General features: G+C 40.1%; 4 protein-coding genes across 5 annotated transcripts in view; 2 read left to right on the top strand and 2 right to left on the bottom strand.

Annotated features, from left to right (window-relative positions):
* The first annotated feature begins 4 nt into the window (after positions 1 to 4).
* On the top strand, positions 5 to 802 carry LOC6534188 (mediator of RNA polymerase II transcription subunit 11). The gene is made up of 2 exons (XM_002094835.3): positions 5 to 155; positions 212 to 802. Exons 1-2 carry the CDS (start codon positions 83 to 85, stop codon positions 667 to 669), a joined length of 531 nt encoding a protein of 176 aa, XP_002094871.1. The 5' UTR covers positions 5 to 82; the 3' UTR covers positions 670 to 802.
* On the bottom strand, positions 785 to 2,588 carry LOC6534187 (nuclear fragile X mental retardation-interacting protein 1). The gene is made up of 3 exons (XM_002094834.4): positions 2,320 to 2,588; positions 1,983 to 2,263; positions 785 to 1,925 (listed from the first exon to the last, which is right to left on the bottom strand). The coding sequence occupies exons 1-3, from the start codon at positions 2,509 to 2,511 to the stop codon at positions 836 to 838; spliced, it is 1,563 nt and encodes a 520-aa protein (XP_002094870.1). The 5' UTR covers positions 2,512 to 2,588; the 3' UTR covers positions 785 to 835.
* A 257-nt stretch (positions 2,589 to 2,845) lies between these two features.
* Positions 2,846 to 4,786, top strand: LOC6534186 (ubiquitin-like-conjugating enzyme ATG3). The gene is made up of 4 exons (XM_002094833.4): positions 2,846 to 3,037; positions 3,515 to 3,650; positions 3,718 to 3,908; positions 4,074 to 4,786. The coding sequence occupies exons 1-4, from the start codon at positions 2,966 to 2,968 to the stop codon at positions 4,665 to 4,667; spliced, it is 993 nt and encodes a 330-aa protein (XP_002094869.1). The 5' UTR covers positions 2,846 to 2,965; the 3' UTR covers positions 4,668 to 4,786.
* Positions 4,787 to 6,267: 1,481 nt separating this feature from the next.
* LOC6534185 (nuclear hormone receptor FTZ-F1) overlaps positions 6,268 to 23,021 on the bottom strand; it is a 41,347-nt gene continuing 24,593 nt past the window's right edge. Inside the window, exons 3-10 of one of the 2 annotated variants that reach the window (XM_002094832.4) lie at positions 17,220 to 17,747; positions 9,911 to 10,128; positions 9,419 to 9,789; positions 8,898 to 8,954; positions 8,634 to 8,832; positions 7,489 to 7,747; positions 7,322 to 7,422; positions 6,268 to 7,232 (exon numbers count right to left, since the gene is read on the bottom strand). In XM_002094832.4, the coding sequence (XP_002094868.1) occupies positions 7,083 to 7,232; positions 7,322 to 7,422; positions 7,489 to 7,747; positions 8,634 to 8,832; positions 8,898 to 8,954; positions 9,419 to 9,789; positions 9,911 to 10,128; positions 17,220 to 17,747 (1,883 nt within the window). In that variant the 3' untranslated portion in view covers positions 6,268 to 7,082. Of the gene's footprint in view, positions 7,233 to 7,321; positions 7,748 to 8,633; positions 8,833 to 8,897; positions 8,955 to 9,418; positions 9,790 to 9,910; positions 10,129 to 17,219; positions 17,748 to 23,021 lie in introns of both variants that reach the window. The other variant, XM_039374364.2, reaches the window with a different exon arrangement.

Here is a 23,021-nt window from a genome sequence, read left to right as displayed (position 1 = left end):
GTCTTAAAGCGTACTTATCGTGTTCTGGTCACACTATTATCCGGCCGATTTTGTTTTGTTTATATTAAAAACACGAAAAGCAATGAATCCTCTGGACAAAATACACGCGCTGGACGAGATCGAGAAGGAGATAATCCTGTGCATGCAGAGTGCAGGTGGGATGCGACTAGTTAGTAACCAAAAAGTGGGTAATAATGTACGTTCTTTCCAGGACAAGCCTTGCAGGAGTTGGGTAAAGAAAAGTCGTCCCAGAAAAATGCCGAAACTCAGTCGCAGCAGTTTCTCAAGAGTCTGTCCAGCGTGGAATCGAAGCTTTCCGAGCAGATAAACTACTTGACCCAGGTGTCCACGGGTCAGCCGCATGAGGGCTCCGGCTATGCCTCCGCCAAAGTGCTCCAAATGGCCTGGCATCGCATTCAGCACGCTAGATCCAGAGTGCGGGAACTGGAGGAAACCAAAGCCAAGCACTCACATGCTGCTCGTCAACAACTGAAGCGCCAGCAGGAACATGCCGCCGCCCAGCAACAGCAGCAACAACAACAGCAGCAGCAACAACAACAACAACAGATGCAACAGGCGGCACAACAGCAGCAACAACAACAGGGAGGAGGAAACGCCAGCGGGGCAGATCATCCCATGGGCGGAGACTCCTCAATGTCAACCAACTAATCTGGGGCTATTTTTAAGGGTAAGGGTTTTATAGTTTTTCGAGTGAATTGCACTCAAGCACATTTTGTCAACCAATTGCGTGAATCGAAACATAGGTAAAAGTCCTTTTAAGAAATACAATTGCATACTACTATTTGTACTTTATTTTCTATCTTAAGAGGTAAAGTTATAAAGCATCCGGTGTTAAATCATCGGATTTATCACAAGTGGCATCCAAAGTTTCTTGATTTGATTTAGTCTGACCAATGCCAAAGAAATTCTTCTCGCAAACGTAACGCACGCACTGCAGCAGGACATTTCGTTCATGACGTATATCCGACTCCAATAGTTTCGACAACATTGTGTTTGGGGTTTGTTTGCGAGCTCGCTTAAAGTTCAAGCCGTAAGTTCGCTTTGGGGCAGCTCTTTTGGGTGCAGGTTGTGGCTTCGGCTCCACTGGTTCGGTTTTGGCTGCAACTGACTCCGTTATAGCTTCGGTTACTCGCTGGAACGGCTCTTCATCGGGTGCTTCGTCAGAGGAGCAATCTTCCTTCGTAGGCTCTGTGGTGGATGGAGTTATTCGAGTAGTATTGTTTGCTTCTAGCGGCACTTCTTCTAAAGATGTCATTTCCAACGTTGGTGTTGGTGGTTGGTCTTCACAGAGTTGAGGACTCTCCACAGAGATAGGTGTATTTGAAGCCTCAGCACTTGCATCATCAATGACTGGAGCCTCAGTTAGAGCTGCGGTATCAGTTGGCAAACTTATGGAGTTCTCTACTTGTGCTGTGACTTCCTTACTGCAGTCTACTGTATCCTGGTCGTCACTTTCTGTTTCACTGTCTTCGTCACTATCTGAATCATACATTCCAAGAAAGCTAGACAAAGCATTAGCCTGCTTTCGAACTTTTCCCTTTAAGTGCTGGTAGTCCGGCATTTGTCCAGTTCCAGCAAATTTAGCGTTTCCCAAGATGCACAAGGGTACTTCCTCATCTTTTTTATCTTCATCCGTTTCTTTCTGCTTTGAAGCTTCGTTTGCTTTATCATTAAATTTGTTTGCACTTCCTACGCATTTTTTCTTATCGTTGGCTTTGCCTTTGACACCTCTCTTTTTCTTGTTTTTTTGATTGAAACGTTCTTTGTGATCTGCTTGGTGTCGCGTCCTTTGGCGATCTTCCCGGTTACCGAAGCGGGACTTGGAAGCCTCAAGGCGCTCTCCGCGTTTAATTCGCTGCTCCTTGGCCAATCTAGCCATCTCAACGTTCGCCGCAGTGGGAAATCTACAATTGGAACAGCTTATTGTAAAGAACTAAAGAAATTGCTACTAATTAACTAACTTTTTCCTTCGTTCTGCCCTCCAAGCGGCCAATTCTTCCTCGGTCCAAACTTTCTTCACCTTGACGTAGGTTCCCGTGATGTGTTTCGCTTCTATGTGACGTTCCAGGATGTTGTGGAGCGCAGCAAAGTCGCAGTCATCCGCAGGGCAGAACTCGTGCTGCTCCAGGTGGCGCTTCATGTCCTGGGAGTTAGCCAGCTCCATGCCACATGTGTGACAATATTCGGGTCGCGGAGGGGAGTGGTAAATAGGTGGGGATGCTGGCACGCTGACTGGGCTGCTCTGTGTATAGAATTAAGTTATGATTAAGAAACAATCACGGACTATTGCAGACTTACTTGTTCCTGGTGCAGATATTTGGCTGGCACTGTTGATCCTCGTGCGCCGTACATGGGCGGCGGTTGCTTGGAGCGCGGCAGCAGGGTCATCCCACTGGGGGTAAGGTAGAGGTGATTGGACGTGCTGGATACATTGGGCTTGCCGAACTGTGGAGACGGCAATACAAACTTCGGCAGAACCTTTTCGTCCATTTCGACGCAATACAAACGTTGAAAACAATGTGCGCGAACCGGATCAGTGTGACCGAAGCAATCGAATAAATACAAAATACTGGAGCAAATGTGGTTCTTATAAAAATAGTGCACTTTGTTAAAATATTTTACAAGTGGAATATTTGAACTTAGTGTTATGTTAAAGACCCTTGCTGAAATTCGGGTTTAAAAATAAATTTATAAATTAATTTGTTCTGCAGTATTTCTTAACAATATTTATTGTTTAGGTATAAGAACCGTTGTTCTCTGAGCAACCTATCGATATGCCCGCCCACATCGATACACTTAGTGTGACCGCACCGCACTGTTGTTGTCGCGACGGACAAGACAAAAACAATTAACTGGGCAGTGCAAGTCAATTGAGAGAGCCATCTTAATTGTATTTATTAAGTTTAGGCGTTTAGATTAGTGCGAATACTCAGCGGCCGACGAAATGCAGAGTGTCCTCAATACCGTAAAGGGCACAGCGCTCAACGTGGCCGAGTATCTGACGCCAGTTTTGAAGGTAAAAAGTGCCAAATAAACGGAAAACTAACTATCAAAGCGAGGAAATATTTCAATACGTATGAAACGAGGGTGTACATATGAATGACAAAGAAAACCCGAATAGATAATGGGTTTCCTCGCTCAAATGCTGATTCCATTTTCCCGTTTCCCATTTAACGGCCCCGGGGTGCTATAAATCGGCATCCACCGCTACACTTTCTCCAAACAAAAAGAAAGGGGCGTCCCAGAATTCTCTGCCCACTATTGTGTCCTTTTTCAAAAACGGTCTTTAATAAAATTAAATGTAAATTAAACCAAGATTAAGAGGCTTCTGTATACTGTATGTATACTGTATGTATGTATACTGATAACCTTACAATACATATATTCTCAATTAAACGTTCGAGTTTTTTGATGCACTTATATTTAAAAATGTATTTTAATGCGGAAACCCACCTACTATTGAGTTATACAAATAACGTAATCATTTTTACAGGAGTCGAAGTTCCGTGAGACAGGTGTTCTCACTCCGGAGGAATTCGTGGCCGCCGGAGATCACCTGGTGCATCACTGCCCAACTTGGCAGTGGGCCGCTGGCGATGAGACGAAGACGAAACCCTACCTACCAAAGGGTAAGTGCTGCGATTTGCCATTGATTACTAGCCAATTGACTCATTAAAATCATTTGCCCCCACTTAGATAAGCAATTCCTGATAACGCGCAATGTTCCGTGCTATCGCCGCTGCAAGCAGATGGAGTACGTCGGCGAGGAGACGCTGGTGGAGGAGGAGTCCGGTGACGGCGGTTGGGTGGAGACCCATCAGCTGAACGACGATGGCACCACCCAGCTGGAGGACAAGATCTGTGAACTGACAATGGAGGAGACAAAGGTGAATCCGGGTTAAGCTTTTTCACAAACTGTGATATCTATATTACACGTTTAAGGAAAGAAATCTGTGATTCTGTCTTACTAGGACAAGATCCTTAAGTTAAACCTTAACTCAGTTAGTTTGCAGCAGCTATTCGTAAATTAATAATCATGTACTCCCCTTCAGGAAGAAATGCACACTCCAGATAGCGACAAATCAGCGCCGGGCGCTGGGGCCGAGGCCGAAGACGAGGACGACGACGAGGCTATTGACATGGACGATTTTGAGGAGAGCGGCATGCTGGAGCTGGTCGATCCCGCCGTTGCCACCACCACACGCAAACCGGAGGCGGAAGCAAAGGCAAGCCCAGTGACAGCCGCATCGGGGGACGCGGAGGCCAGCGGTGACTCAGTGCTCCACACACGCACCTACGACCTGCACATCAGCTATGACAAGTACTATCAGACGCCACGGCTCTGGGTGGTGGGGTATGATGAGCAGCGCAAGCCACTGACGGTGGAACAGATGTACGAGGATGTCTCGCAGGATCACGCCAAGAAAACTGTCACCATGGAGTCGCATCCGCATCTTCCAGGTCCCAATATGGCCTCGGTGCATCCGTGTCGGCATGCGGACATTATGAAGAAGATTATACAGACGGTAGAGGAGGGCGGCGGTCAGCTGGGAGTGCATTTATACTTGATCATATTCCTGAAATTCGTTCAGACCGTCATACCAACCATCGAGTACGATTTTACGCAAAACTTCAATATGTCTTAAGACCCGCCATGCTTTTCAATATTGACGCAATAGATATAAATAACTCATTAAACGCAAGTTTGTGAACTACTAATTGAATAAAGATTTGGGCAAACAGCTTACGCATTAAAGATCTGTAATTCGTTTTTATAATTACTTTTTATTTCACTTTGCTTTTGTTGTTGTTGGTTGGTTGCATGTTTGAAACATCTCTGAGATGAAATTGTATGTTAACATAATAATAAAGCATATTAAATCAATTGATCAAATATGCATTGTAGTTTTAGGTAGTTTTGTTTCTAGTTAAATGATTTTTTTTGCGTTTTTAACAGTTTTTCAAACTTAAAATGTGTGTGTTGCTTGCATTTATATTAATCATTTAATGTATAACTGTTAGATCGTTATTTTTAGATTTTATGGGTTTATAGTATATATATAGATTTTCTTAATAGTTAAAATCACTTTTCATTTGCAATAACAGGTTCACATCGTAATCAATATTACAATAAACATACCTAACGCCATTCATACCTGAATAAACATTTATATATTTGTATGTGTATATCGATCCCTCCATCTTTTCCCTTCTTTTAACGTGTTTTCAACAACATGCCGCCAGCGTTACGTTAGACGTCAACAATTTTGCCCTTTACTTATAATCAATCTTTAAATATAACTGATCCACTAACTAGCCAACTCTCATTGCCAACTTTTACATTATTTACCCATATTTTCTGTACTTTTTTACATTTTATAATACATATAGAAGTTAGACATACCAACTAGTGACCTAAATATATAATATATACCTAGGCAAACCTATATAGATGTCATCGTGCTTTCGTTTTTGTATTCTTTGCCCCCTAATAATCTTGCGTCTGCCAGAAATTTCTATTATTTTTGTGAATCTTTCTGATACATCTGATTTTTTTACACCGCATTAAACATTTGTGTTGTTTTTTACACGTTGCCTTGAAATTTGTAATTTGAAATGTGTGTGGTAATTTGTGTCTGCTTACTGAATTTGGAGTTTAAACTTGTTTAATTTTATAAGGTACGTTTTGTTTAAGCGCAATGCCTAGGCGCGAATTAAGGCAATGATAAGATCCGAACCAAATTATGCGCAAATTTGGAAAGTCCGAGAAAATCTGGGGTCATTACATTAACAAATTCAACAGTTTTTAAATCCTTTGCCAGGTAACTTAATATTTGAATTGAAAGTTGACCCATTAATAGATATTCATTAAAAATAGTTTATTTGGTTTGTTTATTCCGATTTTTGATTTTTACAATATTCAAGTGTTTCTGTAATTCGATTTCTTTTCCGTCTCATTGCCCAAATTCATGACTAAACATTTTTTACTTTTAGTTTTAAAGTGTTATACAGCTTTTTAAAATGTTTTTAATTGGATTTTACCCTTTAACTGATTTATCGCCTTTCTTGCACAAAATATATTTTGTATTTTAAATATAAGCTTTACACTTTCTGGTTGCTGACATTGAAACAATTACATCTTGGTTGAAATTTACAAATAGTTGAAACTTGCTGCTAAATTTAAATATACATGTAAGTATATATTTTCTATATAGTTTTTAACACGATCTTTATTAATTTATATAATTTCTTGCTCTTCATTATCTTGTTGTAGGTAGTTGTTTGCATTGTTTTCTTACACTTAGATGAAATTACAATTATAATATACACATACATTCATACCATGAACACCTAAATTTGCTTTGTTTTCATTTTCTTTGTATGGATTTTCCAATTTTTTTTGTTGCCATTAGATTAGACGCAAATACTATGCAAGACACTTGGCGCAAAAAAATACAAGAATCGATCTACAAGTGGGAACGATATTAATTTGAAAACTATAGTATAACCAAATTCTAATTAAAAATATGCAGGACGCTTAAAAGTACGCCAATTTACATAAAAATATATATAGATTTGTATCCATAAGTATCGTATTCATATAGGTATATAAAAATAAAATTTCTCATGCTTCTTTTTTTTTGTAATGCCTAAAAAAGTGTGTTTCTCCTTGCCGTATTAAAATTTAAATCCATACATCTACATATTCTCGTTTAGGTTCAAGTGTTTTAAAATTGCTTTATCAGGGACTACAAATAAAACACGAATTAATTTAAGACAAATTAATTAATTAGTTAAACGTAAACTAGACCTAACCGTAAACGTAATAATAATTAACATTGAATCAACAAATGTGTGCATGTGTGTGTATAGGTGTGATAGTTGGTGGTGTTGGTGGTAGTAGTGATGATGCATTCCCATATTCATAATACGGAATTCTGTATCCTTCGTTCGCCTTCCATATCCCGGGACTCCCGGGACTCCTTGCCTTGAGGGACGCCCCGCCTTGTTATTTACATTTCATAAATGATTAAGTATTCCGTGTCACGTTCTCCCGGCCTCTACCCCTTGCGCTTGGCGTGCAGCATCTCCATGAGCAGCGTTTGGGTGGGCGCACTGCCGGCACAGTGCTTGGTGTACAGGTGATCCTCGCCGCGAGCGGCCATGGCATGGATTTCCGGTAAGATGTTAACTAGCCCTCTGAATTTGTCCTGCAAATGGGCGAAAGAAATGGGTTTTAGAGTCGTTTGTACCGAACTTACAAATGCTTTCGAAAGGTAAAACTGAATCCTTTACTCACATTGACTGACGGATAGCAGGTGAGAGTGTAGTCCAGCAAAGCGGCTTGCACATTATCATGTCCCTCGGAGACGGTCTTCCGGTTGACAATACCCCGTACACCTATTGTAAATATTAAAGGTTTTAAGAAGGTTGTCAACCTGCGCAAAGCATTTTTTACGGCCTTACTTGGATTCAACAGGATTAGGAATTTCATGCAGACATAGTCGCCCATATCGAATTTCAGATCTCGCAGCTTGTTCTGCAGCTCGTTGAAGTAATCGCCCAGCTGTGGCACACCCAACAGGCCCAGGCTCATCAGATTAAAGACCTGACCATTGTTGAGTTGCGTCTCGTCGGGCAGGCCGTTATGGAGTCGGTGATGCAGGTGATCCAGAACAAGCATGTCCGACCAGGAATGCTGCAGCAGCTTCATTTGGTCGTCGACCTAAGTTAAAGAATATTAAAGAAATGTTATCAATACATTTGAAATAAAAAGGGACTTAATCATAACAGGCGCGGTTGCCACTATGCATAAAAAAAGGTTTAAAAAGCTGTATTAATTAACATTTATACTACAACTTCTTTGATAACTCAATTCCTCTAGTATCTCAATCAACTAGTTAGTTTTCATTAATAAGTTTTTTTTTTAAACAAATAGTAGTACAATTTTGGTTCTAGTAGTTCAAATAATAATAGCTAATTTAATTTTAACTAATAAACCTTTTCTGTTTTTACTTTTGACCCATAATCTTTTTTAAAGGTTTTTTTTTAAATGGAGTGATCAAAGTCTGTGTTATTTAAAGCAGCAACCGCACGCCTAAAGTCAATAGATACATTTTGAATGATGATATGGTATGGAGATAAGTTAGGCCTAGTTTTGGATGGTCTGGTATTACAACACGCCGTCTCTTTCTCTTGGGGATTCTCTCGGTTTCTTCGGGTCTCTATGTCTCAGTCTCAGTTTCAGTTTCTCCGCTCTTGATGGGCTGCGGTGTGGTATGGGTGAGCACATCAGTTGCGTCATTGAGCGAGAGACGCTGCTGCTTGGCTGACTGACTGACTGGTTCAGCTTTGCTGGCTAAGTAGGTCAGACGCCAAATGAAATCGAAATTCAATGCAGATTCTGTCGGCGTCGCTGTCGACGTCGCTTTCAGTTGTCGGTGGTTTACATAACATGCCGCAGACTTGGCCCCTAGTTTGAAAACTGGTTTTTGGCTTTGAACCATGTTGTTTTGCTGTCTGTGTTTGCTGTGATTTCTGTTTTCTGATTTACTCGATGTGAGGATATGCGGGGTGTTGAGGCAACCCCCATGCTTTAAAGTGCTCCATACCTTCAGATCCTTGAAGAAGACAGTGTTCCGTGCCCAGTCCACTTGCGAGAACAAATTCTGGTCGAGCACTTTGCACATCAGCTCGAAGAGATCCACTTCCACCTGGTTGTAGGTTTGCTTCTGCAGCAGGGCAAACAGTTGCGTCTGCCATTCCCGATCGTCAATCGATTGCACAAATTCACGAATCATCGGTGAGACTCTGCATGAATAATAATGTGATTATTAGACCTCAAATACACTTCAATTCACGCCTGGAAAACCCACCTTAATGGCTCGTTTAGCGCGTCGGCTGTGCTCGATGGATGTGTGCCAGAATCGAAGCTTTTTGGTAAACAGAAGATATAGAAAAGGTTGTTAAAATTATAATTCAGATGACTTCTGATTGGAGAGCTCATCAAGTGATAACTAAGCAATACGTAAAAGGGCAGTTTAATTAAAACCTCAATTAGAGATCAATAATATAATCGTATGAATATCAGATAAATAATTCAAACACGAAGTTACTATCTGATAAAAATACATGTTAAAATTTAGATACTCTTGTTTTTACGAGGAAATCCTTAAATGTCTTTAAACCTTTTGCCTAACAAAACGCAATATATTGATAATTAATTGACCAGACTGCCCTTTTCCACATTTGCTGCATGATCAAGTTGAATCCTTTTCCACAAATGGGGTAATGTAACGAAAGTATCTTTTGAATGTTTGTGGCAGTTCGTTTGTCGTTTAATTTGTTCTGAGTTCGGATATTCTTTGAGTTTTGTTCTGGCTCTTGGGCTAAATACCACAATTTCGAGTCGGCCGTGTTCTGCAGAGATCCTATTCCAGCCTCGTGGCAACTGCTGTTGCCATTGCCGCCGTTGCGATGCAGGCCATCGGTGGAATTGTTTCCTCCTCCTCCGCCGCCCGCATTATTGCCACCTCCTCCTCCGGACGCTCCGTTGCCCGTGCTGCTGTTGTTGTTGCCGTTGCTGCTGCCGTTGCTGCTATTGCCATTGCCCACGGAACTGGGTCCGTTCAGACCTCCGCCCCCACTGCCGCCTGTGCCTGCGTTCATGGGCGTGGCTATTACACCGCCCGTGCTCGCGTTCACCTGTCCCAACGCAATCGCAATGGGGCTGGGCGACGAGTCCGGAGATTGGGTGAGTGAGGATACCTGAAGATGTAAACAGAAATTCGTTTATTACTATAGAACTTTAACTTCATTGTAATATGGTACTGCACAAAGCGATTAAAAGTAATATTAAGAAAGCTATCCCGATTGCACCGATTCTCACCTGAGGTATTTGAATTTCCTGCTTAATGTTCATATTTGGATATGCTTGCTGGTAGCCCGGCGAGATCGGCGTTGGCTTGATGTCCGGACCCATCGAGTTGCGCAGCGCTTGCAGCGCCAACTGCCGCTGCCGCATCACTTGCAACTTCCGCGCGCGATCCCGTTTGTACATGGGTCCGAATTTGTTGCGTCCACCACGCATTCTATCCGCTCGAACAGCTGCAAGAAATGCATTTGCAAATGAGTGTGAAGTTTTGAAATGTAGAATAGAAAATGTATTATTGTTAAAAGAATTCATAGAGCACCAAATCGTTACTCCTGTTCCCCATTTCCCAACCAAATCCCTTTATCTCTGAAAATTCTACGAAAAGATTGCTTTCTTGTCTACAGAAACCTGCCTGAAAATCATACGGAGATAAGAACTGCAGAATGCAAAGATATTTTATATGCTTAGAGAACATTAAATGGTTGAACAAATTAACGAACACCAGATCTAAAAGAAGCTCCCAATCTGGTGACTAGAAATTTGTATGCTTCCATAGAAATTCGAAGTCTTTCAACATCTCCCACTTAACTGACCCACAATTCGGACTGGCAAAATTGCAACGCAGGGAAAGCATCCTCTATTCGTTTCATACCATACATGCTCCTCATTAAAAGCCAACTCATAACAACGCTTCGCAGAAACAACGAGCGGGCAAACGCACACTATCAAGTGCAGGGTGCACATGCATACGCACATATGGGCACGCACATGGAAAATATGGTTACATACACATATTGCGCATACGCCGCGTTGTACAACGGTAGTAAAACAAAAACTGTACAACGCACATCTGTGTATTTACGTGCGTTTGTGTGTGGAGAACACGCTAAATGAAACGCAATAAAAATGCGCTTCTTATGGCGCAGCACGAAAAATGAGCGTAGAGTGTGCAGAGAAATAAAATCGTTGCAATATCAACTTCATGGAAATCAAAATGAAAATCGTAGTTATTATTACTAGTTACTAGTAATACTAATAGTTACTATTAACAAATACGTTTTAAATTATCTTCAAACTGTTACAGACTGCTTCTACTTCTACAAAAAAAAAAGTGTGATTTGTAATACAACCAAAATGGTATTTAAATCCAAATATTGTGGTGTTAGCTCAGACATTTTCTCTCCGTGTAAGTGAGAATTGCGAGGGTGGCGGCTTAAGCCAAAAACAGATTGCGATTGCAGCTAGCGCCATGTTGATTACAAGATGCAATTGTCGGGGGTTGTTTTCGCACACCCGTAGCACAAAAACAGAAAAACAAAAAAAAAGCGCGCAAGTGGGTGGCAATGGGCGGCAGGTGGCCACTATGAAATATACATCTCAGGTCCAAAGGCAAGGGGAAAAATTAAAATACAAGCACATGCACACGAACACGAACACCAGCATTGATATATGCAGTTTTAGTGCGGCGAACAAGTAACTGTAATTTAGGTCAAGCGTATTGTTTACAAATAATCAACATACATATGCATTTGAATAAGTTTGTGTGCGTTAGAGAGAGAGAGAGGGACTCTGCAACTTCTGCTCTCAAACGCCGCAGTTGCGGCTCTCTCTTTTGATTATGTTTTGGCTTGGCAACGCGAAAGAGCTTTCTATTACGACATTTCTCTCCCTGCAGACAAACACACACACGCACACACAGGCACACCTGCGAACCCGAAAGAGAGCGACGGAGCGTCAAAGACTGAGAGGCTTTCCGCATTAGACAACTTTGTAGTTGCTGTCGAGTGGAGTAGGTCAAGGACAGTGTGTGTGAAAACTGGGACAACACGGCCATTGTTGTTGCCTGCCAACTCTCCCAAAAAGAAAAACTCACTCTCTCTCACAATCTCACCGCTCTCATGTGTGTGTTTGGGAAAGTTGTTTGTATTTGTGGGCGACTTACAGCCGCTATTTTATGGCCTTTTCCTTTTTTCCGGCTCAGTATCAAGTCTATTTATGTTGAGCAAGGTAAAATAAATACGAGAAATACAAATCGCTAATCGCTAATCGCCAATCGATAGGGAATTTATGGAGTTCGTAAAATCGTTCCCTTCCCATTATTTCCGGCTAGTTTGTTGATCCATTTACTATCTTCTTTAGCTGACTCTTACATAATTTACCAGCGACATTTCTTCAATTTCAATCTCGGCTTTCATTTAGATTTTCACCTCTTTGATGTAAGTTTTTTCGAGTGGGGTTAAGTGGTTCAATTTGTATGCGACAAAATTGTTTGTTGAAAGTTATTCCCACCTTTCGGCCCTTCCTTTTTTTCACTCTTTTCGTCTTTTTGGGGAAATTTCTCACACAACGGGAAAATCAATACGAGGCCTGTCACTTGCCGCTTTTGTAGGCGTTTTAGAGTATTGCCATTATTTGTTAGGCTGATGCAGCATATGTAATTTGGTTAACACTAATTTGGCACCAGTGGTGCGTATACGTTATTTTGTGGTTTACTTTTCGGCCTAGCGGATGTGGAACCAAAGTTTATTTTAATTGAATGGTTAACTATTCCACTGCAAAAATTTATTGTGCAGTTACAAAAAGTTAATCGATAATAGGATTATCCAATATGAAAGTAAATAAAGTATGCATCAAGGAGTTTAGTTCGATTGTTTAATTTGTTTAAAAAGCTATTTTCATGGCTTTGGCCAAGACAGAACATCATTAAATGTTCTGGCCAGTGAACAATAAATATTGTCAACTTTCCACAATTTGAAGCTTTGCTTTTAAATAAAGCTAAATAGTTCTAAACCGAGTAAGAAAACAACGAACCGTATATATTTTAACAAGAAAATATTATAACAAAACCTTACGCAGCTCAAAGAAGGCTAGAAAAGCCTGTAGTACTGCATAGAACATGGCGTATACGCAATATTAAGTATACGCCTCTTATTCTTTAAAAACTCATATAATGAGTAGAACGAGCCGATAGTCCCTAATAGTGTACCTAATTCTAATCTTTAACCATAATAGATTAGCATTTCCGTAAATAAATAATCCCTGCGATTATAACAAACAATTTGTTGTTACCCCAAAGAAATTCCACTTGGCAACAAAATGAAGCAAAACTCCCAATTAAACTCGACAACGGCAGAGAAATCCCTACTGACCCTACCGCCGTAACAAAAACATATGGCATTCGAGCCATGTGAGTCATGATGGCCAGCTAAGCCGCAAGTCTCGCTGGTCTTTACAGCGCCCTGAAATAAATAAAAACACTCAAGTCACAAAATCCAAAAGCGGCTAAAAATTGCCGCAATTATAAAGACCAAAGCCAAAGCCTGACTGTGAGATATAGTCGGTGGCTGAGCCGAGGGGGGAGTAGGGGGTGTGGAGGGAGCCGGCGCTGACGAAAGAGATTTCATCAGAGGCAAACGGAAGGACGGAACGAGACGGAACGGAACGGAACGAAAAGAGGCAAACGGCGAGAAACGACGACGACAACGACAACGAAGCGAAAATGTTCGTAATAATTCAGTGAGTATTAAAAATAAAATTCACTCGCACACACACACGTACGTTAGCGCACCGCACACAACATGTTGCATTGATTACACACTTACACGCAGAAAAACAGCGAGAGAGGCAAACATTTTGTCGTATCACGTGCACACATACCAGCGCACAGTGGAATCTAGGTCATGAGCGCAAGAGATGGCACTATGGGCCAAGTACACGAAGGCGGAACTGAGATGGCGATACATTGATATACGTATGAGTGAGTATATTGCACACACGTTGTTTTTGCGGCCTCAGTCGCCGCCGCCGTCGCTGCCGGCTGCCGACTGCGCTGCCCCCGCTGACTCAAGTGGTTTGGTTGTGTGGGTGACCGGAGACACACGACAACAAATAAAACTCAAATGAAAAACGAATTTTGTTGGAGCAATCGTAAATTTGATAGACAATATTTGTTGGTCATGTGTTTTCACTAAGAGCCAAAAAGGAAAATTTGAGTAAGCGGAAGTAAGCCAATCCTTTTGGAAATTGGTGCAGCATGATAAACTGAATTTGCATGCAGTAAAAATATAAAAACAACAAAATTCTATATTTGATATAAAATTAAATTATTTTAAATTTTTGTTAAAAAAAGAAGTAGTGCCAAAATATTTTGTAATTTTAATGTCTAACTTTTAACTACAGTATGACAATAAAACGATAATTTCTAATACACAATAAATGGACCCATTTCTCACAAGAATTTTTGTTATAAATTTCAAGTGGCCAGCATCTGCAATATTAAACAATCTTCCATGAATATATATATAAGAAATTATATAAGGCTCGAAAACTCCACCCAAAAGCAATTTCGGCGTCCGGCAATCACAATTTTCACGCTTTTCACACTTTGCTTAATAATTTCCACAGTTTGTTTGACGCTGCCCCACAAACAACACAACAAGTAACAAACAAAAAGGAAAACCGAAACGCAAAACAAAAATTGCTCGTGCTAGTTTGAAAGCAGTCCACAAAAGCAGTCAGTCAGGAAAAATCTATTACAAAATGCAAACAATTTTTGAAAAGAGAGCAACGCAACCACGTAGAAGTAAAGTAAATATTCGCTAAATTCATTACATTATAGAAGAAATACATAGAATTTTAATCGGTTTCTATTACTTTATTTGAAAACAACAAAGGTTGAAATGGAGAAACCGAAAAGTTCCTCGACATGATTTTCAGTCTGATTTTTTACTTTTTTTGATAGGAGACTCATTAGGAATTCAGACAATTTCCGGAATTATTCGTTTCTTTTTTGATTTAATGTTGATAAATTTGGAAGAGCACATATAGTTCAAGTTCCTTATTTGGAGTACGCCCTGTAAAAATGCGAGAGAGCCTCAAGTCTCTCTTTTTCGGTTTGCCGCTTTTTTGTGTTTGTGTTTTGGTTTTGAGCTTTGTTTTTTGCCCCGCGCTCTGCTCTGCCCGCCCCTGCCCGCTCTCCTCTCCCGGCTCTCTCGCAGCAGCGACGCTGGCAGAGCCTTGTTTTGTGGGTGAGGGCGTGGAATTCTTTTGGGACCGGTGCATGCTGCACTGGCTCTGAATATACAGATACATATATACGAGTACGTGCTTATGTAGATGTGGGTCTCATATAAGTATGCATGTGTGTATATATGCCTACAACATAGTACATATGGCAGTACATGTCTGTGTACTATATTCGCAGCACATGCTTGTTTGTGGGGCGCCCTCTCAACTGGTGCGGTTGAAGTTGTTTTACCCTTAAATAACTTTGACTTACGCAAAAAAAAAATGGGAAAAGGATGGGGAAATGGGGAGCACTTTTTGCGGAGATGAAAAAAAATTATGCAATTAAGGGGGTAAATGCAAAAATAAAAGGGAGCGGGAACAAATTACAATGAAAAAAGAATGAGTGGAGCTTAAAACTTTTTCCAAACTTAGCTTTAATCATACTTGAAGTATAAGGTTCAGAAAGAACTGAAGCGTTTTAATAAACGGAAATCCAGATGGGGAAACTAAACAATCATTATTAATTTATTATAATTACTACGCTTCATTGATTATTCATCGTTTATAATTGATAAAAAGAAACTATGATATGTTAAATATACTCGAAGCACAACATCAACGAGGTACAGAATAAGTTCTCCATGCTGGAAGCCCAAAAGAAAACCATGAAAATATAAAAATATACAGCACAACGTAAATGAGAACGGGCCAAATGAGAGACAGCACTTTTGTATAGGAAAACCAAAAAAAAAAAAGAAAAAAATGGAGAACAAAAAATGTTGACGCAGTGACAACAATGACAAAAGCTGGCGTCATTAAGACGTGACAGAGCCAAGTACATTGAAAATACGAACCGCAGACTGACCGACCTACTCAACAATATACACAATAATAACAATAATACCGAGACAGGCGGGAAACAAATAATTGGGATAGGTCTGGGATATGGCCGCAGATATGTATTTGTTAATACATATTTAACGCCGTTGTTTATATGTGCCCGAAATGGGAGCACAGCACAGCACCATGTAGGCTATCAATAATGCACTTTTGCATAATCTTTTGCTGAATCACTCACTCCGAAGCGAGACAGCAGTTGGGAAATAAATAAGTAAATTCTCGGTAGATCGTGTAAATTCCTAAGGGAAAAGGATTTAAAGTTCATTATTTCCAGCAGAAGCAATTCTCCAAAGAGAATTTCAGCGCTGGTTGCCTCATTCGAGGGTTTTGTTCCTGCGCATTTATAAATAATAAGGAATATCGATTTAATTTCATTTACTGCCAAAGCGCTGCAAGCGAATGCCAAAAACTGCCAGCAAGAGACGAACCCCGCTATATTATATACACTTCCATACAAACGGACGTGTAATAAGGAAAAGGGGTCATGGTTGCGGCTGTCAATAGTCGAAATAATGCTGTCCGCTTTTTGTAACAGGTAGAAATTAGAAACAAGAAACTGTAGTAATTGCGAAAGGATAATTGTTACCTTTTTAAGAAATTTCACGTCATTGTAAAGTGCATAAGTGAGCAGTTTATTGAAAACAATGACCTCTTATATTTGACAGTATCTTTAAAAACATATATATCCATGTTGTACTTTACACCATTCTCAGTGCTCTACCTAATGCATTCATTTTTAGCAAATGCAAAAATAAGGAAAAAAATGTCATGTATTATGAATCAGTTGTCTTAAAACGCACAACATGAAATAATACGCACTGGGATATTAATAATAATATTAATTTTGTTAAGCCTCTACCAAGATTCACCACTGAAACCGTTTTGGATACCCTAATCAACTTGAAACTAACTTATTTATAACTCACATCGACATTGGATCATCATCGAATGAAAAGCCGACATCAGTTTTAACCTGATTTCAAGGACTAAATACTCAAGTGTCAAGTCAGTAAATATCTGATTTTCAGAATGCGAAATCCATATTAAATGCAAATAAAAACAACTTTTATATTGCTACCCCAGGGACATCACTCATACGCAACGTTGTCAACAAATTGTTGTCGAGGGTCAGGGAAAATACGTGACTTTAGTTGGAGCTGCTTTTTACGAAGTCTAAAACTATCTAGAAAGAATCACTACGTATAATGAAAATCACATGATGGGGTGGCTTGAATCATAAATATAATAATAGAGTTTGAATTCCTCCCATTTATAAGTTGATTTTGGTAATACCTTGAATGAAAGTTGCTGTGACTAAGCTGCTTTCTAAGCTAATACAGCATCCTGAGTAAATCCTTTCTTGTAACCAACTCGTTTGCTTATATATATTATAGAAAATATATAACTTCAGACTCACCCTCTAGCTTCATGCCCACTTCAAGGCACTTCTGGAATCGGCAGTAGGGACACCGCTTGCGCTGCGTCTTGTCGATGTGGCACGACCGCTCCGCCACGCAGGTGTAGACCTTCTTGTTCTGCACGGTGCGCTTGAAGAAGCCCTTGCAGGACTCGCAGGTGAGCAGGCCGTAGTGGTAGCCGCTCACCTTGTCGCCGCACACGGGACACAGCTCCTCGAACAGGTGCTTAAAGTCGATCACCTCGCCGCCATGTCCCGGCGTGGCGCTCGTGCCGCCCATGGGATTGCCCGTTCCGGAGTTGCCGCCTGCTCCGTTGTTGCCACCGCCGCCGTTGCCCACGGAACCGGAGGACATGTGACCGGCGTTCGGATTGGCATTGTTGCCACTGGAGCTGGCGGCCTGGGGAAGCAGCATGTAGCCACCGCCGGCGGAGCTGCCGCCGGAGCTGCCATTGAGCAGGTTGCCACCGCCGCCGCCACCGCCTCCTCCGCTCTGCTGCGAGTGTGAGGAGGTGGTGTCCTGGTAGCCTGTCGGGAATATATACTGTGAATCGAAATTGTATATATACGAGTAGGACGAGGAGTTGAATTGATTGGCATTGTTGGCGATATTCTGTTGTTGCTGTTGCTGCTGGTAGTGTTCTTGCTGCTGCTGGTGTTGCTGCTGCTGTTGTTGTTGTTGCTGCTGCTGCTGCTGGTGGTGGTTGCCGTGGTTGCTGTGGTGCTGCTGGTTGCCGCTGCCACTCCCACCGCCCCCCGCCAACTGCAGCGTGTATGCATTGTATTCGTGCTCAAATTTCGTTAGAACATGTGCATCATTGTCGTTGTTGTTATTGTTGTTGCTGCTGCTGGTGGTGTTGTTGCCGCTGGCGCTGTTGTTGTTGCTACCGCTGGCCGCGTTGTTGTTGTTGGTGTTGTTGCCACCGGCGGCCAAAGCGGGACTGGAGGGCTGCTGCTGCTGCTCCAGCTGCATGCTGAACGGCGATATATTCAGCGACGATATAAACTGTACGGTCGCCTGTTGCTGATCCATTTCTAATAACATTTCATGTACGTTTATTTGAATAGAATTGAAGGCGAGTAGTTTTGTTATTTGATATTGGTTTTAATTCCTTTCCTTTAATTCAGAAGGCCAAAGAGTTTTACTTTGTTGTTTTTGTTTTATTTCCTGGACGGAAGGTTAAATTGTTTTTCTTTTTCCTTTTGCGCTTAGCTTGGCTTAATTACCAGCACTTGAGTTGTTGGTTTAAATTTGGTAGTAAAATATGTTGCGGTTAACATACGGTGGTCTGGTTTTTGCACTTAATTTTTGCAGATTTGTTATTTGCAACATTGTTAAGGCCAATTGTTGAACAGAATATATTTTTGGGTGTTTCTGCAACAAATTGTATTTGCTTGTTTTCAACAGTGATATTTAAAATGTATCGTAATATCTTGACATATTTTATATTCGTTACAACGCAGTAATTTAATGCTGTTTTACTGGCTTTACAACTATTTACGTTTTACTTTCTTTGCAAGAAATGTATTTTATAAATGTTTGGAATTGTTTGGTTCTTTAGAAGATGTGTATGTTATTGTTAATTGAACAATTTCCTTTACAAGAAAATCATTTAACAAACTCGCTGTGTGATCCTTAATTTGTATCTTGCATTTGATAAGATGTTTTCTTTTCTTTTCTTTTATTTTTTGCTTTGTTTATTTATTTTGTATTTTACTTTTGCTTAAATTGTTACTTTTTTTGCAGGTACTTTGACGAGGTGAGTGAGATAGATATATGTATGTTTATGTATATTTATTTATATGTAGAGTAGACAGCAAAAAGGATGATTTCTTTATAAACTTTTGGTTGGTTTGCCCGGATAGAGGTAGGACTTTTATATATACTTTATATATAAGCTTGATTGTGTGCGTTGAATTGAAACGAGATGTATAAACACTTTTTGGCTTGCTTAGTATATTTTCACTTTTGTATTTTGATTGAAAGTGGGTCACGAATTTATTGCACTATATGTGGGAATCGGATTTGTTGTTTAAACAATTTGCATTGCACACACACACGCACACACTGATGCACTGAGACACACAGTCGCACACACACTCTCACGCAACGCAGCAAGAGAACATAATCCTTGGGCTGTTCTGCTGGTGTGGGTGAGGTGCAATTGGGTTTGACTTGAATTTGCTTGTATTTGTATTGTATTCGGTGCATGCAATTCGATTGCCTTTTTATCTATTTCGCAATGGCTCTTTTGTTTATTTTGATCGATATTTGGGTCACTCACACGCGCACATTTGTTGTTAACAATATTTCGTTAGGTGTAACGCTTTGTCATCTATATATGTGTGTGTTGTTGTTGCTGCTGCTGCTACTGTTGTTGTTGTTGTTGCATGTATATATATTTATTTATAAGTGGATAGCTATGCGAAAAACACGACCAACATCAACCACGTATCTCGATTGACTAAACCCAAGCAAACGGCGAGGATACCGCAATACGGTGCTCGGCTAGCGTCGCTGCCTCTGCCTCGGTCGGCGTCGCTGCCCCCGACGGCGTCACTCTCGCTCTCAGTCGGCCAGTTCGGTTATTACGTATACGCTCGGTGGGTTGCTCGGATACTCGCTCGTTTCACTTTCAACGAAGCTGCGTTCTCCGGCTCTGTGTTTTTTTCGCTCTCTTTCTCTCTCTCTCTCTTGCCAAATAAAGAGCGAGCAGCGCTGCTTGGCTTGACTTAGTGCCCCCCTTTTTTTTTGGGGCTTTGTTTTTGCTGTTGAAACTCAAACTCAAACCCAAACGGAAAGCGAAAGTGAAACTTTTTGGCATAGCTTTGAGCCACTGTACACCGCTTTACAGTGCAACAACAGTACGTCATTCCTTCGCACAGTCGTAGACAAGAAAAAAAGTTGTTTATTTTAGCATATTTGTAAACTTTTCAAGTTATAATTTCTATTATTATTGTTTTAATTGGTTTAAAAGAAAAATTTTCATTTTTGTTAAGTACACGGTTTCTCTTGAAGAAAGAAATAATAATTTTAACAGCACAAAAAGGAGAATTGAAATTAAATTTTTTTTAAATTTAAATAATAAATAATAGACTTGGTAGATAATGCACTGAAATTTCGTTTTCGCTAGTAGAAGTCGTGCATATTTTTATACCCTCCACTGTGGGTTTGGCATTATGAAAGCCTTTAAGCCTTAACTTTTCAAAGTGGCTATTTTGTAATTTCTTACTCACTCAAATAAACTGGGAATTTTTTTCGGGTCTCTTCTTCAGCAGTTTTTTGTACGATTTTTTGTGCTTTGGATTTTTTGGGTTTTGTTGCTACTGCAGCTGCTTGGTTTAGTTTCTTCGTTTTTCTTTCCGTTTTGTGTCTGTGTTTTGGTCTCAATTAGTTTGTGGGTTTCTCATTGTTGTTTCTGCTGGTTTTGTTGCATTTGTTCATGACACGGTTTTCATGTGGCGCGTTTTCGTTTCCTATTTCTATGTTTTTGTTATTGTTTCGCCTATTCATGCTTTTATTTAATAAGTATTGCTCTGGGCTTTTTTGCTGGTTTAATATAAAGTTATTGTGTCTTTTTATCTTGGGCTAAAATACCATTATGAAGTTGCTATGGGGAATTTTTTTCAACTTATTCGTCATTCTTTTTGACAAATTTTAATAATATGTAATTCTTTACTTCGGGTAGTTATGGTAAACTTATGAAATTATTGAATAAACATTTTATAAAGCTTAAAATTTAGTCCATTTTAGATTAATATGGTATAAAATTGATTTTAGCTTGAATTTAGTTATTTATTTAGTTTTGCATTTATTATTTTTATTAAATTTAATTATTTTTTTGGCCTGGGTGGTCTTTTATTTTTTGATAGTATCAAACGCATTGCTTTCAGGCTATTTTGCAGTTTTTAAAATTTTATTACACACCAAAACTGATTTTAGTGTTAACTCTGCTGCAGATCTTTCTCGCTTCGCCGTCCAACGTCCCGAAAAAACAATTAGCGTTGCGTATACGTAATATTTTACGGCTAATTAACGTACGGCGAATAACTTCGGCTAAATCACTCATTAAGAAAGCCAAAATTTAACAACTCCACGAACCCAAATAAGGACGCAAGCCCTGCGATGGAGAGACCATTAAAAGCAGAAACCCCAGCGACGATTGCATAAGATTCCGCCGAAAGGAGCACGAAACACATGCATAAAATACCCACTATATGGTAAAACGTGGCCGGCAAAATAAACTTTCACTCTTCAGAGTCCGGGCTCTGAGGTCTGAGGTCTGAGTCTGAGCCCAAGTCCAAGTCCGATTCCTTAACTAACCCAAAAACGGAACTCAAAGGCGAAGAAGCGAAAAAGGGGCCCATCGCCCATTAAAATGCCACAGTCATGATTCCCAAAAAAGATGCCGAAAATATAAAAATCAAATAAAGCGGAGCAAGAAACTGGCAAGGGGGAAAAACCCAAAAAAAAAAACGGAGAAGAAAAGTGCATAAAATGCAGTTAACGGGGAACTTTCAACGATGCACGTGAAAACGTGTCTCTGTCTCCCAACATTTCTGTTTGCGTAAAAAATGAAAAAGAGAAGAAAAATAAAAAAAAAATTAACTGAAACACGTTTGCCACCTTCATGTAGGTTGGGGGATTACAACATTTCAACGCTCAATTACCAAAGATGAAAGAAGACGCAACTTTGAGACTGAGACGCGGCTCTTTCTCCTCCTACCCCATCTCCTCCTCGTCTCCATTGCTTCACTAAAACAACTCCGATATATGTGTGTATGCTGATCTTACGACATAACCAAACGCACTCAAAAGTTTACCCAAGAAAAAGTACAGAAACGGAAAACAAAAGACTAAGGCAACTTTTCATTTCCTTCCCCCAAAAAAACAAAAACAAAACAGAAAAAAGGGAAAAACGTTCGTGACCGTAGCCAACAAGTCTTTGGATCTCTGATCATATGGACAGCAGGTAATGACAAAATGCACACACACACGAGTCTCAAAGGCACAACTCACTCACAGCCGAGGCTAACCAAATAGCAGTGGATTTTAATTTAATTAAACACATTGCTCAATCTACCTATGCTAATCATTTTAATTTTCCTAAATAACTAAGTGCCTATTGCAAATAAGAAACGATTTCGTCTTATATTAAAATGTACAAAACGGCACTTGGAAAAACAATCCGTGAATTCATTAATTTAGCTTTGCCTAAATTTCCAAACTGTATTAAATTTTTTATAGATCGTATTAAACGAAATATCATTTCAGAGTCCTTAAAATGAACCTATGTCAGTCCCCAGAAAGTAGGCAATGCTTTTTACTAACAAAAGCTGCATATTTTGAATTAAATGTTATAAGTATATACCTCAGTATATCCCTAAAAAAATGATTTAAGGTTAAGACAATATTTATCAACTTACAAAAATTACAAAATTTATTAACTTCTTAGAAAACAAAACAATAAATAATTTATGTTTATCTAAAAAGTTATCCTTAAACAATATACATAAGTAATATACATACTTCATGGTATTCTAAAGTTCTTTTGTTTTTAAGCACACTAAAATAACTACTATTTGTGTAACCCCTGCTGTAGGCCCTGTTCACTCTCACTCTCGGTCTTGTTTGATTCATTCCAGGCAGCGCCAGCCAAACAGGTTTGGGTTTCGGTTGGGTTTTTGGCTGATAGCGAGCGAGAGATACGGGTATCCAAGTATCCAAATATCCAAATATCCGAGTCTCGGAGTAACCAAGCATCCAAGTATCTGAGTATCTGAGTGTGCGAGAGGAGACCT

Source organism: Drosophila yakuba, chromosome 3L (assembly GCF_016746365.2).
Source record: "Drosophila yakuba strain Tai18E2 chromosome 3L, Prin_Dyak_Tai18E2_2.1, whole genome shotgun sequence".
NCBI classification, from domain to species: domain Eukaryota; kingdom Metazoa; phylum Arthropoda; class Insecta; order Diptera; family Drosophilidae; genus Drosophila; species Drosophila yakuba.
The sequence above is the reverse complement of the archived record's forward strand: the minus strand, read 5'-3'. Positions and strand labels throughout refer to the sequence as shown.

Coding starts and splice junctions, on each gene's coding strand:
- LOC6534188 (XM_002094835.3), top strand. CDS start 83: ATGAATCCTCTGGACAAAATACACGCGCTGGACGAGATCGAGAAGGAG. Junction 156..211: donor CCTGTGCATGCAGAGTGCAG/GTGGGATGCGAC, acceptor CGTTCTTTCCAG/GACAAGCCTTGCAGGAGTTG.
- LOC6534187 (XM_002094834.4), bottom strand. CDS start 2,511: ATGGACGAAAAGGTTCTGCCGAAGTTTGTATTGCCGTCTCCACAGTTC. Junction 2,264..2,319: donor AATATCTGCACCAGGAACAA/GTAAGTCTGCAA, acceptor TTCTATACACAG/AGCAGCCCAGTCAGCGTGCC. Junction 1,926..1,982: donor AGGGCAGAACGAAGGAAAAA/GTTAGTTAATTA, acceptor TTCCAATTGTAG/ATTTCCCACTGCGGCGAACG.
- LOC6534186 (XM_002094833.4), top strand. CDS start 2,966: ATGCAGAGTGTCCTCAATACCGTAAAGGGCACAGCGCTCAACGTGGCC. Junction 3,651..3,717: donor GAAACCCTACCTACCAAAGG/GTAAGTGCTGCG, acceptor GCCCCCACTTAG/ATAAGCAATTCCTGATAACG. Junction 3,909..4,073: donor TGACAATGGAGGAGACAAAG/GTGAATCCGGGT, acceptor ACTCCCCTTCAG/GAAGAAATGCACACTCCAGA.